We start from the raw sequence: 16730 nt of genomic DNA on the forward strand, positions 1-16730 counted from the left end.
GAGTCAGTCAGTGTGCAGTGCACTTCTAGGACATTTTGGTCCCCAGATTCTGCTGCAGAGTGAGAGCTCCTGCCTTACCCGCTGCTCTTTGGTACAGGCAACTGTCCGCAGGAGGAGAAGCTTTGCACCGTAAGGCTCTGAGATAACATTATATCTTCTGCCTTCTGTTTAGAAGTGGTGAATTTACAGCTCACAGCAACTAACACAAGACGGTCTCTGGCTTTTGTTTTATATCTAGTGATGCCAAAAATGCGGTTGTACATCTCGGGGCTGTTGTTAGCGCAGTTAGCTTGTTTACTATATTATGTAAGTGTCCCTGTCACACTGAACATCCTGCTTAACCCACTTCAAACTCTTGAACTGTGCATGGGGAAAAAAAAACAGGAACAGATGATTGAATATTAGTATTAAACAGCCAAATCTGATTTGACTGGAAGAATTTTGAGTTGGGTACAGCCCTAACTTTATAAGGTGATGTCAGATGTTGTGTGTACAGCTTATTCTGATGCCCTCAAGTGGCCAAAAAAGTATTACTGCAGCATAAGAGTTTCTATTTGCACATCTGCCAAGATGGATACGGATTCCGTTGCATCAGTTGCATAAGTTTGACTTTGTTTTTTAGTCTTCAAGACTCACAAAGACTACAACTACAACTAACTAACACTGTTAAGCTCGAGTGGTACAGAGGTTTGAACAGTTGGGTGGTGTGTGTGAGTGGTATTAGCGCCCTCCAGACTGTAGCTCCGCTGGGGAGAAAGGATTTATCAACTCAGATGTTCCACGCTGACCTTAGGGAACACGTATTTAATCTCGCACTTGAGGAACTTTTTTTCTGGCTATCGTGGATAAGCACACCACCAGCTGTTTCACTGACAGTCAATGAGCCACACAAACCACTGAGTCTGAATTTGGGGCCTCCTGGTGGAGAGGATGAGTCCTGGGGTGCAGCTCCCACTTCAGTCCATACTGATGGATTTCTGGAGGTTTACCATTTAAGTATACTTACCCTGCTGCTGCCTTCTGGGTAATCTGACAAGCTGTGTCCAATCTATGAAGCTGGTATTTTGGCATTTGTTTATTTTCTGTTTTCCAAGGACTCAGTCAAAAAGCTCCAAATTGCCCTGATTTACCGCTGTTCAAATATAGATGAATAAACATTTATCTTTGAAAAAACTCCTTCCAGTTTTCATGTTTTGCCAGTTCCACATCAATCTTTGGACAGAATCTTGGGGTTATGTAATCCTGCTGGAAAACGTAGAATGAAAATGTGTAAGTAGCAGCTAATGCAGCAGGCAGCTGCTGCTGGCAGGAGGAGGGAGCTCTCTAACTACCTGTTGTATAACAGCATTGATTTGTTAGAAAAGCCTCGCTATTAAAGGAAAGACAAACAAAAGAAGTTATGCTGTACAACGAAAGGCCTCCTCAGTACAGGCAGACCTGCAGAGTCTTTCATGCTCACTCCTCTTCCTCCTACTCGCCCTCCTCCTCTTGTGCCCCGTCCTCCTCTTCCTCCTCCTCACCAGACTCCACTGTTCACGTCAAAAGTCAGGCTACTCCTCCTTTGACTCGGTTGTTATAGTAACACACCTTTCCCTGTCCCCCAGCACTCACCTGAGAGGTAGTTAAGAATGTAGATTGGTTTCATAACACCACTCAATAAAAGAGACAGCCTTTGACGCAGAAAGAGAGAAAGAAAAGCAGAGGAGAGAGGATCACTAAAACTCACTTCTGCAGGAAGTTGCTGGGTTGAAATCACGATCAGCATATGCTTGGTTTAGTGCATGCTTCTCTCTAGCTGTGATGTGCACCTCATCCTGTCCTCTTCTTTAGCCATCACACACTCTCAGACTCACTTGGACTCTGACTTGTATTCACGCCAGCAGCAGGTCCAGGTATTAGCTTCACACTAAGCTCATCACTGCACATCGCTCTCCACTTGTACCATGACTCAGGTTTGCATGTGACTGCACTAACACTGCTGTACTGCACTGTAAGAGCAGGCAGAATCAGACCCAGCTTTACACTTGGAGAACTCACTAAAACTCACTTTTGGCTGCATGCTGATGGATAGATTTTCAGTAGAATGTATCGCTCCATGTGGGCGTAAATGGTCTGATGTGCTCACGCTGATGCACAAAGCTCCTATGGAGACCCACATGTGCTCCACTGCACACTGCACTGCTCCTCACTGTACTCATATACAGCATATAGAGGATGAAGATGCCAGTCAGTTTTTCTCTCAGCTCACTGTGATTGCAATCCCCAAAATACTAGCTGTTGTAAGTTGGATTGTAAGAACATTGTTGGAAGCTTTATTGCATGGCATACATTGTTCAGAGCAGTGGCTCCTAACGTGTGGGTTTGATTTGGTTTTGATTTTTTTGCACAGTATGACAAAATGGCAGAAATACAACAACAAAAGAAGCAAGTTGTGCAGATGGATTAAAAATCCTTAAAAAAAGAAAATCTCACCTCAGTAAGCACTATAAGCAAATACAAAATTCAAGTTATCAGCAGAAATAAATAAGCAAAAAGTCATTTAGTCCTTCATTATACTACCTTTGAATGAGCACAAATTCAGTTATGCACATTTATGAAACAACCTTTAAAACAACCTTGCATGAAAACCTTTTTTAACAAGAAAAACTGCTTCAAGTGTGAGCATAAATGGTTGTCTGTCTCTATGTGTTAACCCTGTGATAGTCTGGTAACCTGTCCAGGCTGTACCCCGCCTTTCTCCCAGTGTCAGCTGGGACAGGCTCCAGCCCCTCCAAGACCCCTAACAGGATAACTGGTTACGGAAAATGAATGCATCTCTAGTTTCTCCTTCAGACAGCTGTATTTATTTATGTTCATTGCCAAACACAGCACATCATGAGAACATTATAATTTACCTTCGCCCAATAGTCAGTTTTACCAAAGGGAACTTGAACACATCATAATGTAACTCCATGCAACCTCCGTCAGGACTTTATTCAGCCACCAGCTGCTAACGGCTAACGGCTAATGTTAACGAGCTCTCCTGCCAGTGTCAACATTAATTTGTTGTTTGCAATGTAGCACTACCAGGGAAACCATAGGGTTGGCAATGAGTTTACTGCACCCTTTGGTCCCGACAATGTCCTTGGAAAGATCTATGTTCCTTCCAAACATATTTTCTATTGTCTTGGGAAGGACGGGACACTGTTAGCTTCGAGCTGAGAGTTTTAGCATGCGCAAAATTGATGTGACACAAGGGAAAAACATCGTCCACTACCATTGGTGAATATCATCTTACTTGCCGATTGGCTGATGACCGTCAACAAGATGACTATCGGCCCACACTGATGTACAGCCTATAAATCAGTGCGTTCCTACATATACAGCTTTGAAAGCTCCCTGAAGCACTGCTCCACGTCAGCATCTCAAACAGTCAGTCCTTCTTGCTCCCTGTCTGTTACAAAAAAGCCACTAGCACTGATGCTCTGAGTATTTCTGTTTAAACAAAATACACAATTAGATCTAAAAGACTTGTATAATTAAGGCCAATGAGAGAACAAGATTGACTTGCAGCCAAAGTCAGAGATCAGAGCACCTCAGTGAAAGCCTTGTTAGTTGTGAGGTGAGAACACAAAGGGTGTTGACTTGAGTCAGAATTAGATTTGTGTCTAATTGGATAGAGAGAAGTAACAAGGCAGAGAGACAGCAACAGTGGTGTTGACACCCTCAGCTTTTTCCTCAGGATCAGATTTCCGAGTGGAAGCACTGGGTGCTCACACACACTCATGTCTCTACAGGTGTACAGTGAAACAGACACCAATTTGGAGCTCAGAACCCATCGACGACGTAACACAGGAGAAGAAGAGGTGGACAAGGTGACAAAGAAAGTGTTATCTGTGGCATGTGGCAGATCAGCAGTCTGTCAGAGATGATGTTTTATTTTAACCTTTGTGTCAAATCAGCCGAACACACAGCCCGTCCCATCTGGGCCCAGCCGCCTTAATGTTTGAGCTCTCTGAGCATTCCTCTATCTGTTTATAAACACACAACAAACAACTTCTAGCTTACATTAAGAATGGATATTTGTAGATGATCCTCTTTTTCAAGTCCCCAGACTAACACGATTTATTAGCAGAGAGGCCAAGAAATAGCCCTCCTAAACAAGCAGAGAATTATCACATGACTCTGCAGTTCCCCACCAGTCTACGGAAAGTTTTAGTGTCTTTTAGCCCATTGTTTTGTTTTATTGGCTCAGTCTGACCACTTATCAGTGTTCCTTCATGCCACAAAAGCTCTGATAAATGACCTGCACACTGCTTTAAGCACCAAACAGCAGACAGACACAGTTTTTGACTAGCTTGTGAACACAGTGGAGCACTTAACAGCTAAAGAGTCGGACGTCTTATCAGACGTTGGTGGAGATCAAAACAGAGCTAAAAGAAGAGTGATTACTTCTGGTAAGAAACACATCTTCAAATAAACTTCCAAGCAACTTTTACACATGCACTGCAAAACTAAAATGATCTAGATATTATCTGATAGTGCTACAGTTGGATCGGACTTTACACTGCCAGCTCACTAGTACAAAGTCCGTGTAATGTCCCATTGAGCCCATGTAGGAGTAGAGCATCTAACTGTCTGAATAAATCACAGCAAGCAAGTGGGCATGTTGATGTGTGTATAATGAGGCTCAAGCAAAACCTGAAGAAAATCTGAGGGTGAAGAAGACGGTTTGTTCAGAAAGCTCGTAGTTGGTTGATGGTCCACTGCGAGGCAAGCTACCGTCTGTCCCAGCTCCTGCCTCATGGCACCCCCTCAATGCTCTTAGCTGAGTGTCCCATGGGGTCTGAAGTGTTTACTTTAACAAACTTAGTTCTCAAAACAGGCCTGGTCGCCTGAATACCGCAGCTAGGAATGATGTTCTATTTTGTGGGTTTTCTCTCTGAACTGGGGCCGTGATTAAGAGGGACGGCCGGGGGCATTCGTATTGTGCCGCTAGAGATGAAGTTCTTGGTAAAAGCATTTGCCAAGAATGTTCTCATTAAACAAGGACAGCAACAAAAATGTCTCACTGGAGAGACGGCGAGATTCAGGAACTTCTGTCCTGAAGGGCCAAAGCCGACATCGTCAGACAGATTCAAGGAGCGGCAAGAGACTCTGTTGTGTATGACTAAATTACAAACTGGCCATGTTACTACGCTGTAATCCGCGTCATGTCCTGCTTGCTGCACGCTTTACGCAGGCGCCACCCCTTGCCTAAACCAGAGTATTTCCAGCAGGTGAGAACACTTCTGACACTGGAAATCTCCTGGTGTGTGCTACATGTATGAAAGGGGAACTCTGGACAATGTCAATATATGATATGATTATATGTGTATATGATTTTTCTTGCATGTTGTGCAGCCCTACTCTGTGTTTGTATGAGATGCATCAGGCTTCCAACTCGGTTTGGTGGACGGTTCAAACAACGTAGGGCTTTCACTCAGGAGATCAGTAGACCACTGTTTGTGTCCCGTCTGAACCAACTATGTAACATAGTAAACATCATATACATCATGTGACATACTTGTTAACTTACTGACATAAGTGAAGTTACATAATAGATGTAGATACTTAAACCAAGCCCATGATCTTTTTTTGTTGATGAAACATTTCCCGCAAACTGGAAAGTTTATTTTCAAAGGACAGTGTATCATGTAACGAGCAGGAAATTGACATGCTGTCCCTGAACATTGAAAACTGACGCCAGAGGGGAACCTAAAGCGCTGTAGTTGAATGCGTAGGGCCACTGACCAAACTTCTTTTGCTGCAGTATTTGACAGGTTGAGAGTGAGGAAGTGTTTGGATTTCTTTTAACTTGATTTAAACAATTATTTGATCATCGAAATTGCCTGTGATTAATTTTCTGGTTACCGACTAATCGATTAATTGTCTAATTGTTTCAGCGCTAATTTCATCACATCGTCCAGCTCTGCAGAACACGGCTGTCAGTTCACCCAAGGGTGGCCTGGTAATGAGCCGCCATTAGCACCTAATCAGACCATTATCCAGGCTGGAGCCTCCCGCTGCCACGCTCCGTTTGTTTTTACCTTTTTCAGTGTAGGTGGACAGGAATGATTGAAGTAGCTTGCCTGTGTGTGCATGTGTGCCCGTATGAGTGTGCAGGTCTGTGTGTCTTTGTTTAAAACATGTGGGAGTCACCATGCACGTCTCTTTCAGAGGAAGGTATTACTAGTGACGTGTGACCTTTCTTAGACCGAGCGGTTAGTGGGACGATCCTGGAGTCAGACGAGTCCTGCAGCCGCTTGTCTGCTGCGATGATGTAAGACTCAGGCCTGCTTCACCATGATTCACCACTACTGTTTTCATTACTGTCATCATCAGACCTAATGATTATTAATACTAACACTAGTCCAGCATTAGCTTTTATGTTTCAACACTTTGTCACATCGTCAGGACTGTTTTTAGTATGCATGAGATATTTTCAGTGTTTTGTGTTAACGCGTCCTCCCTGCTATCATTCATGTGATTGGGCTGTTAAAGTAAGCAGGAAAAGGAAATGCATTTGTTTTAGTGAAGAGCTCTCAGCAGCTGTCCTGAGAGGGGAAAAATGTTTGTGCATGCATTTTAGAGAGAGGCTGAGTGACTGAGTGCACGCCCCATCCGCTTTTTGTGATTTTCACGTCTTAACCTTAATGCCAGAGTTCAGTCATGTAGCCTTTGGGTGGCTCCCAGGCCTGACAGAGATTAAAGTATAGCGGGATGAGGTGAAGTGCCTTCACTTTGCTCGATCCCCCTCCAGAGCCTGAAAAGCGGGGAGTGGTGTTTACAGTGAGAGGCAGAAAAACGGAGTGATTGACTGCAGACATCCTGAAGAGAAAAACAAAACAAAAGAGTGATGGGGGAAAGAGTGACACAATACTGTATGTATGTGTTTATACTGGTGGTAATATTCACAAAGCGTGTACTCATGTATTAGCTCAGCACACTGCAGGGTACAGAGGCGGTTAAGTAACACTGTGCCAAAGTACGGTAGATATAGATGATCTGCTTTTGGCTTTTCAGCTACAACTTTTGCTTAGTTGTGGTAACAGGAACGCTGTTACATAATGCAACATTTGTTATAATACCTACCATTTGGTTTGTGTATCACTTTGTCTCTTTCCTTTGTCTCTTGTCTTTTTGTTCTTTTTGCCGCCTACTTTTCTCCTTTGTGTGAGGCTGAAGAAATAGTAAAAAAAAAAAAAAAGATTAATAATCACTGAGGTCAAAAGAAATAAAAATATTTAGTAGAATAGAATCAAGATTCTGGTGTTTACTAGGCTTATTAATCATATGCTTGTAGAAAGGGTAAATATGCATATTATGTGTAAGGGCTTACACCACCAAGTGAGCGTGCGCTTAAGGTGACGTTGCTTTGTAAATTAGATGGTTAGGGTGTTCATTTGTTGGCTGGTGCGTCACTGAAATATCTCAACAGCTTTTTGAGGGACTGCCGTGAAGTTTTGTGCAGACAGCCCAGCTCCTAATAGCAATTCACATTTGTTTTGTTTTTTGTTTTTGTTTTTTTTCTGCGACTAAGCTTCCAATGAAATCTTGTCCACTAATGACCTTTCTTGTCGACTAACGTTTGCTCAACTATTAGGGGGCAGCCCCAGTGCTTAGTGCCAACTGGAAGATATTAGAATGCAAATATGCTAAACTGGTGAACATGGTGAGATTATGTTTACTAAATATCAGCATGTTAGAATTATCATTGCGAGCATGAGCCTCACAGAGCCACCAGCCTTTAGACTGTTAGTCTTGTTTATTGTGTGATAGACTTTTTTCACAGTAGACATTTTTGACTTGTCATAGTCGGGAAAGCACAGGTGTATTTATTAACGTTAATGGTGGCTGCATTCCGCTAAGGGGAGGTCTGGCACTGAGCATGCTGGCTCACTGGAAGAGCTTACTGGGACACTTAATGGAATTGAGCCATCGTTAATGATATCAATTTCACCTGTGATTTTCCCACTATGACATGTCAAAATGTCTGCAGTGAAAAAGGTCCACTATGGCTTCACCTTGTTTATGAGGATGTTTCTGTTTCTTTACTGTGTTTAATGAAAATTTGGCTCATTATTTTTTATATGTGATTATTATTCAATCAACATGACCACCCAGTATTAAAATGTGTCTGTTTAATAGACCGTGACAAATACAACTGCAGTATCTCAACATTTACTTCAGTTTTCCCATCATTTTCTTGTCTGCATTCTGTGCACATAGTGATAGATCTCAGTTTTCACAGGCACTTTGCAAAGCTGGTGAGTAGGTGGGAAGGTGGTAGTTCTATTGTCAGTAAAACCAAACATAGCAGGTGGGGGGTCACCTCAAGTGACGTTACTAGTGTACAGCCTGTACTTACTTTTCTTACTTTTACCTAGAGATGTCTTCAACTCTCAGAGACAACAGAAATGACAAGCTTCTGTGGCAGGCCGGTATAAGCAGCGACTGCAGTGATGACATTTCTTCCTGCAGCTATGCTTTTTTCTACCTTTCTGCTGAATATTCTCTTACATATGTGAACTAGGGTTGCAGCTGTGTACCATTAAATTGTGTACTGTGGTATGAAAATTGATGGTTGTCATACCTTGTACATTTGCTTATGTACGGTATGATATAAAAAGTGCAACCGCACACGTCCTCCTTGACTGCCTGTCAGACTTTTTACACATACTAACATTTAAATAATAGTTTCGAGTTTTAATGACAATATAGCATTTGTTAAAAACCCTTCTGTTTTAATTTCTTTAAGGCTCACTATAAGCAATGAAAATAACAATGTTGTTATGCTGTATATTGTGATATTGTGAAATAGTGATATTTTCTTTAAAGGTTAGTGTACCATGAAACTCCCATAACATTGCAACCCTAATGCAAACACATAGACAAAGAATGGATTACAGCCACTGAAAGCACCATGAATTGCTCATCACTTGCAACCATCTGCCTCATCTCAAGGTCCGAAAAGATATTGCGCTGATGATATTACCGTACAAATATGCTGTTACATTTTTTGAAGTTGTGTGCAATCGGTTTGAAGTCGACCCATCGCAAAGCCCCGCCCCTTTGCGATGGTGTGTCAAGCTGTTGTAGCTTGCATGGAGCCCACACTGTAACTAACTACACTTCCTGAAGAAATATCATCACATTTTTGTAAAAATGTAATATTGATTCTAGAGAGAAGCAGACAGAGGGTTCTACAGTCTGTGTTCGAAGGATATATCCAGGATGTCAAACATCACTGGTGATCAACACAGAACACAGAAGACAATGAAAATAAAGGGAAACTTAAGTGATTTTCAACCAGCTATGTGTCATCGCACTATATGCATATGAATGGTGTCTGGCTTTTCCTCGTCCCGTCTGCGCTCAAACTACACTTGCAGACAGGCTGGTAGCTCTGGTGGAAGCCAGATACCATTCATTTGCAGACACTGCGATGACAAACAGCTGGTTGAAATTCAGCAAGTTTCCCTGCTTCTCTTGTAAAACAGGGTCGGTCTTTATTCATTGTTACAAGCACTAAAAGCAAAAGCAGCATGTGTATACATTCAGTAGGCTATATCTTCAGTAGCTAGCTAGCTAACCCTACACTTTTCAGGGTTTGATTTTGGTTTGGGAACAGGGAAGAAATGTATATCTTTTTCCAACCTCTCCAGGTAACAAGCGTCATTAATACATGACGTGCCCCAGGCACAACTTTTAGCTCCAAATCCAGAAAATCAGCCTGAAAATGAAGGAAATATGAAACGATTGCATAAGAATCAATGGAGCACAGCTGTGTAGTTGTTGGACCCTGACTATACCTAACTGCTCCCTTAGGTATAGTCACGTCCCTAACTGGACCCTGACTGCTATACATTAATCGACCAGACTGCGTTCGAGGGGCGGGACTACGTGAAAGATCAATTATCCATGTTGGAAAGTATAAACGTTGCCTTTGCATCAAGAACACAGTGGGCAGAACAACAGAGCAAAAGAAGAGCTACAGTGAGCTACAGGTCATGACCGACGAGGTTCATTCCCCAAACCTTAAGGCAGTCTGGAAAGTCTCAGAATGGCACCCCTTATAAGTGCACTTAAGTTACCACCAACTCTCTGAAGATATTAATAATTTCTGTGTAACTGCATGCAACACTGATCAATGTGGATTAGACTGGTTTTGCAACGAGGCTCATTTGCATAGAAAGGGGCCAATGATGCACTAAACGATGCATGGCAGCACAGTTTAGGGTGCATTTCACCCTTAGCGAGTGCATTGAGAATTACACCATTTCTTTTTGTTTATTTGTGCAGCTTTAGCTGCAAAAACCTTGCAGTCCTTTTGTGAATCTGCCCCCCGATGTACGGATTGCATTTACATCTGGTTGACCGTGTTTATGCAGTTTTCCAGATCCGTAACATGCTGAAAAGTCTGGTACACAGGGTCCCTGGAAGCTCCTCAACCTTTTTAGACCTGGCATCAAAATGTTAACACTTCACTCTCTCTTTCCTTTTCTTAGGTGAAATCCCTCACCCTGTTTGTGACCCATTACCCTCCTCTGTGTGAGCTGGAGCGGGTCTATCCTCAACATGTGTCTAACTACCACATGGCTTTCCTACTCAATGAACCTGACATCGACACTGACACTGACGGTATGTGTGTGCGCATTTTTGTGTGCATGTGAAAATGATTTAGATCTTTTTTTGCTGGGAATTCCTGGTTTGACTGTTGCCTTGCAGGTAAATTGAGAGCAGTCATATTTTTTCTAAGTCATTATCACCTGGCACTTTGTTGAGAGTTTAATGTATATGTGTGTGTGAATGCTTACAGATGGAGAGGTTCAGCCAGAGTTCATCACTTTCCTCTACCAGTTAACTCAAGGAGCTGCAGGGCGGAGCTATGGCCTGAATGTTGCCCGATTGGCTGACATCCCAGATCCTATACTACACTCTGCTGCACGCAAAGCCCAAGAGCTTGAGAGCATGGTCAACGCCAGGAGGTACAGCGAACACGTGTATTCACCCTGACCATTTCTTAAAGGAATTTCACACAAAAAGATCAGTTTACAAGTCACAGGGAGAACAACTGTGAAAACATTTGAGTAATATATTTTGTGGCTCAGGAGGAGCTTTTTAAATTCTGGGAAAATATTTCTGGTGATGGTAACGGGGTTATCTGTGTTTGGGCTTTTTGAGACTAAGAATTATAACAGAGCATGTGTCATAAACTGGAGGTGTGAAGTTTCAAAGATGTGGGTGTTTACCTAGCAGGGTGGGTCAAAGTAGGCGTTCAGACTGAAAACAGCACTGTGTTAAACAGCACAAGGGGGCTATGTTGTATCAGGTGAGATGGTGAAATCCAGGAAGTACCATAGATCAGTGAATTTAAAGGGTTATCAGATGCCAAAACATTGTACAAAGATTTGTAGAACTCTGTGACAGTATTTTACAACTCTGGAAAGATATTACAAAGGCAGTTAATAATCATTATTTTCTCTAACATCACGTTCTAACTGAATGTGACGTGTGAGCATCAGTTCGATTCAGTTATTTTCTACTTGAAGGTTTGACCTGGCCACAAGGGACGCGCAGCACTGCCATTTCGTCAGATGCCCTGGTTCTATTTATTCCTGTCGCTCGCTATGAAAGCTCTGCAATGAACAAAGAATGACTAATTCACATAGTTGAAGACAACTCATCCTTTAACTACAAACATGAAATGGAATTGCAGCTGATTGGAGGGAGATCATTGCCAGGGAGCTGAAAGTTTCTGCTAAGGCAGTGGTTCCCAACTGTTCCAGCCACGGGGTCCAAATTTCTCCTTAGTCATTAGTTCAAGGTTCACACAGATTAATACATTCAGTGTCACACTTGAGTTTGGTCATGTCATCAAGTTAGTTTGCCGTCTCTGTCAAGTAGCTGTTCATTAGTTACTCACTTTACAGCAGGAAACCGCACTTCAAAGTAAACGCTCTGTGCTGGAAATTCACTGTACTTTGAAAAAAAAGTGTGCTTTTACAAACCTGACATGTTTTGGGAGCCACTTACGGTCAACGTTAATTTTGACAGCTATTTTAGATTTAGTTTTAGTTAGTTAGTTAGTTTTTTTTTTATCTTTAAACAAATAGCCTGTTTCAAACTCATTCCCTCTTGACTTTAGTTGTTTTGTTTACTTTCCTCACTTTCATTTTTCTTCACGTGCGCTGAGCTGAACAACCAATCAAAGTGGTTTCACTCAATGGGCTCAGCTGTCACTGATGCCAGTTCAATATGCTGAATCGGACAAAAGAAGCAGACAGGGGCCGATGAGGGACAACAGTGAAGGACGCACTGCACCACCTAGGGCGAAAGACACTCATCGATGGCCCAACGTTGACAGACGGCTGGCCGTTGGCTTTGTGTGTCAGAGCCATAAAAGTAACCCTCCCAACTCTGCCAACAGTCCTGTAATCCTGTAAGAGCACTCCTGCTGCTTTAACAGTCTGGTCTCATTGAAATGGACTAAAGTTGCTGGACTAAAGACAGTCCGAATGCAGGTTAACACGTAAAACTATCAGGTTGCATTATGGGAAATGTAGGATGTGGTGCTTTTGGGGCTTGACCCATATTAAGGACAAAAGTGAGGATATTTCAGCCTTGAATGCTTTAATTTTTACTTTTATTTTACATTTTGAACATGTCTCTCACAAATCCCCCTACTTCCTGGATGGTTAATGCTAAAACTGTGGAGTAATATCCCTTTAAACCTTCTCATAAATCAAAAATATTTTGTTCCAGCACTTTTAGAGAGTTTCTTGAATACTGTTCAATACTAATCAAGCTTGACAGCTGAGAGGAGTCAAATGTGTGTCATTAGGAAATAAAACTCAAAGCAGCTCTGCCAACATTGAATGAGGTTTATTTAAGCTTTATCACGCAAATGAACTTGATTTCATTCTTGTGCTGCTTACCAGAAAATGTACCAATATTCCTGGTACATCAGACGGGGTACAGAGTGCTGGTGCAGCTCAGATTTAGGAGAGACAGAGAGGAGAAAGACCTACAGGCAGGTTTATGATAGGACGTTTGGAATTCATCTACCGCTGCCAAACTTAGGCCCCTTTGATCCTCAGACATGCAAAACCATGTTGCTGTCAACTTTTATTTCAATGTTTTTAGAGACTCTCATGATGTCTGAAAGGGATGCAGCCAGTACGACCTCTGGACCGTCTTATCACCACCATCAGATGTTGTGTGGGTTGTCAATAACTACTTTTATTTAGCTGTCTGTGGCGCAATTTTCCTTCAGCAGAAACAGGATTGCTTTTTCAATTGTTCCTTGTTTAAAGGTCTGATTTGAAATTAATGTTCCTAATCTGTTGTAATCCAAATTTAATTCATATAAATTTGCTGGAATTGCTCATTAAAACCAAATGGACTCAGTTTTGTTAAACTATTGTCATACCTCTCTCCCAGGGGTCCTGATCTTATTTGGCTAATTTATTTTTCCAAGTCTTGAGAGGATTGTACAAGTGCATACTAATAGTGGAAGGAAGAGAAAATCTGATGTAGCCAAGTTTTTCTATTTGGATGAACCACACACTGCCAGGTACAGATGTTACACTTAAGTTTGAGCTAGGAAGTGGGAATAAGACAAACTCTTTTGCTGTCAAAGCATCAGCGTTTTGCACTTTTTCCAAATACACTCTTCTATCTCTGTAAATTTGTACATGGCATCTCCTCGCTCTGTAACAGACAGCCTGCTGGGAGTTGAGTGCTGCTTAGCCTCTTCCTAAGTAATCCTCACCATATGAAATATCAGTCAGCACACACACACACACACACACACACACACACAGCCATACTTCTCTGTCAATGTAATCCTCCCTATATGAAATGTTTGTCCTTTGTTGGAGTAAAGCCATGCTGAGTACACAATAATCGTACGCAGGAGATGAGCTGCCGGTCGGAGGTTAAGAACAGGGATTTTATTGTACCCTCATTGTACTCTTACACAGCTGTATGTCAGGGTAAGACACTGTGTGAGGATATACAACATTTTTATATACAGTGTTTTGTTGAAGCAACATTTCTCTGTCTTTGTCTCCATCTCTCTAGGAAGAATAAGAAAATTCTCTCAGATCTTTTGAGCATTTCGGACAGATCGTCCTTCATGGAGTGGCTGCAGTCAAGCTCTTGACGGCGCTACAGCGGTAGTCAGTACCACCAGATCACTAATGAAGAAGAGAGAATGCTCAAAGAAGCATATACAAGGAAGTACAGAAGTAAAAACTTGTTTGAAAAATGACTCAGCACTGATGGAGTAGTGGTTGCTGCTGCTATCTTTGCTAGTTTGTGTGCATGAAAAGGATTTTAACCCTCTCAGGTTCTGGTTAGCACCACCATCTGTACTGTAACCTAATCATCATACCATCAATTAATACCCACCAGATCAAGATTTTACCTACGAGACTACATGTCACATTCATGTGTTTGGTGATCGTGATTAAATAAAGAAAGAAAAGACAAACTTGTCACTGTTCTTTTACCTTCAAAGAGAACACCACCAATTTAGCATTACACTACTACAACATTCACATAGTTTCGAAGAACTGTTAAAAAAGATCAAAATTGATGCAGCAGAACCAGAGATGTTTTACTCCATGCATTTTCTCCTTTGTCAGTGTGTGGCATTACCCATAATGCAGCTTTACCGTGACAGTTTGGTTAGAGATAACAGTATGTTAAAGTTATGCTATTAGTGTCTAGTGTGGCCTTGAGCCCCTCGCCTCAAGCACAGATGATGGATCTGTCTTCCTTCCTTCTCCTCCTTAATAACTGAGATTATACATTCCTCTCAAAACTGCTGCTATAACTCCAGTATTAAAGAAACCTGGTGCAGATCCTAACAACTTGAACAAATTCCTTTCTAAAATACTTGAAAGATCAGTTGCCACTCAGATCCACACTCACCTTAGTCACAACAATCTGAACAGTTTCAGTCCAGTTTTTGCTCTTTCACAGTACTGAGAGAGCCTTGGTAAAAAGGCGGTATCACTGGCACCGCTCTCGACTGGTTTAAACATTATCTCTGTGGCCACACTCACTTTGTTCAAATCAGAAATTTCAAATCCAACTTTTTTCAAGTTACTAGTGGTGTTCCTCAGGGCTCTGTCCTAAGTCCCCTTTTATTTATGATCTACCTTCTACCTTTTGGCCATATCTTCAGAAAATTTGGCATTCAATTCCACTGCTATGCTGATGACACCCAGCTCTATCTATCCACTAGGCTTACCTCTACTCTTCCCCTCAATTCCCTTTGGCTTTTGTGCAACTTCCTCAAACTTAACAGTAATAAAACTGAGGTTCTCCTTATGGATACTAAATCTATTTTGGCTAAACCACACAGTTTCTTCCTAACCATTGACAACTCCAAAGTCCATCCATCCCATCAGGTTGAGAGTTGGGGTGTCATCCTGGAGGGTACACTGTCTTTTGAGGCCCACATCAACAATGACACTCTGTCTGCATACTTTCATCTACGAAATATACCTCAGAGCGCTGCTATCCTTGTTCATTCTTTGGTTACATCCTGTATTGATTATTGCAATTCTGTCCTCTGTGGTCTCCCTCTCAAGTGTCTTCATAAACTCCAGTTGGTCCAGAATTCATATGCCCGTATCATTACCAGAACCCCCTCCATAGATCATATCACTCCTGTTCTTCTTCTTCTGGCAACTTCACTGGCTTCCTGTTAAATAATGCATCGATTTCAAGATTCTGCTTCTTACCTTCAAGGCCCCTCATCACTATCTGCCCGCTTGACTACCATGGGTTCTAGAGCCTTCAGCCATTTTGCCCACACATCTGGAACTCTCTTGCCCATGACATTCACAATATTTAGGCTCCCTTTCCACTGTCAATCCCGTCTGAAAACCTTTTCAAGCTGGCATACTCAGTCTGATTTAATGGCGACACACATATTAACACCGATTAACACTGATGATGATTTTATACCTAATGTTTTTAAGTACGATTTTTGTCCAGTCATTTTATTAACTTTTATTGGATATTAGGGAATTGTTCGATTATATGACCTATGGATACATTGCTGCTTGTTTTTTTTTGTTTGTTTTTTTTTTACTGTGTCTTGTAAGGCGTTCTTGAGCGCTCTGAAAGGCACCTACAAATAAAATGCATTATTATTGTTAATATTAGATGAGAAACTCCAACTCCAACTCCAGGTTTCTTTTCATTATCAAACTTGTGGTCTTGTGGCGTCACTTAAAGGCAGTTTATCGAGCCCGGTCTCCCTCCGAAGTCGCTGAAATCTGGCGCTTGGGCAGTGACTGGCGGAATCAGAAACCAGTGAAAAAAGGCATCCTTTAACGTCTGCATGATACACAGCCAGTCGCTGTTATAGTTTAACAGCGCCCAGCAGTGTCAGGGGGAGGCTCCGTGGTACAAGGACAAGGGCAGGTAAGTGTGACGGGGGGTGACATGCAGCAAAGGGCCACAGGCTGGATTCGAGCCCGGGCTGCTGCAGCAACAGCCTTGTACATGGGGCGCCTGCTCTACCACCAAGCCACTGACGCCCCACAAGGACAAAAGTTAAGGCGGTAAAAGTCCGACTGGGGTGGGCAGGAGATGTGATGGATGGGTCCAAACACCGACGTTTACCCCAGAGAACGGTTTATATGTCCCGAACCCTGTTCTATTTTCCTAAACCCAACCAAGTGTGT

General features: G+C 42.2%; 1 protein-coding gene across 1 annotated transcript in view; it reads left to right on the top strand.

The window, feature by feature from the left end:
• msh3 (mutS homolog 3 (E. coli)) overlaps positions 1–14518 on the top strand; it is a 74024-nt gene extending 59506 nt beyond the window's left edge. Inside the window, exons 22-24 of the mRNA XM_033618604.2 lie at positions 10530–10662; positions 10841–11009; positions 14107–14518. Coding sequence (XP_033474495.2) covers positions 10530–10662; positions 10841–11009; positions 14107–14188 — 384 coding nt within the window. The 3' untranslated portion in view covers positions 14189–14518. The remainder of the gene's footprint in view (positions 1–10529; positions 10663–10840; positions 11010–14106) is intronic.
• The last annotated feature ends 2212 nt before the right edge of the window (positions 14519–16730 follow it).

The sequence above is a fragment of the Epinephelus lanceolatus genome, chromosome 9 (genome assembly GCF_041903045.1).
Source record: "Epinephelus lanceolatus isolate andai-2023 chromosome 9, ASM4190304v1, whole genome shotgun sequence".
NCBI classification, from domain to species: domain Eukaryota; kingdom Metazoa; phylum Chordata; class Actinopteri; order Perciformes; family Serranidae; genus Epinephelus; species Epinephelus lanceolatus.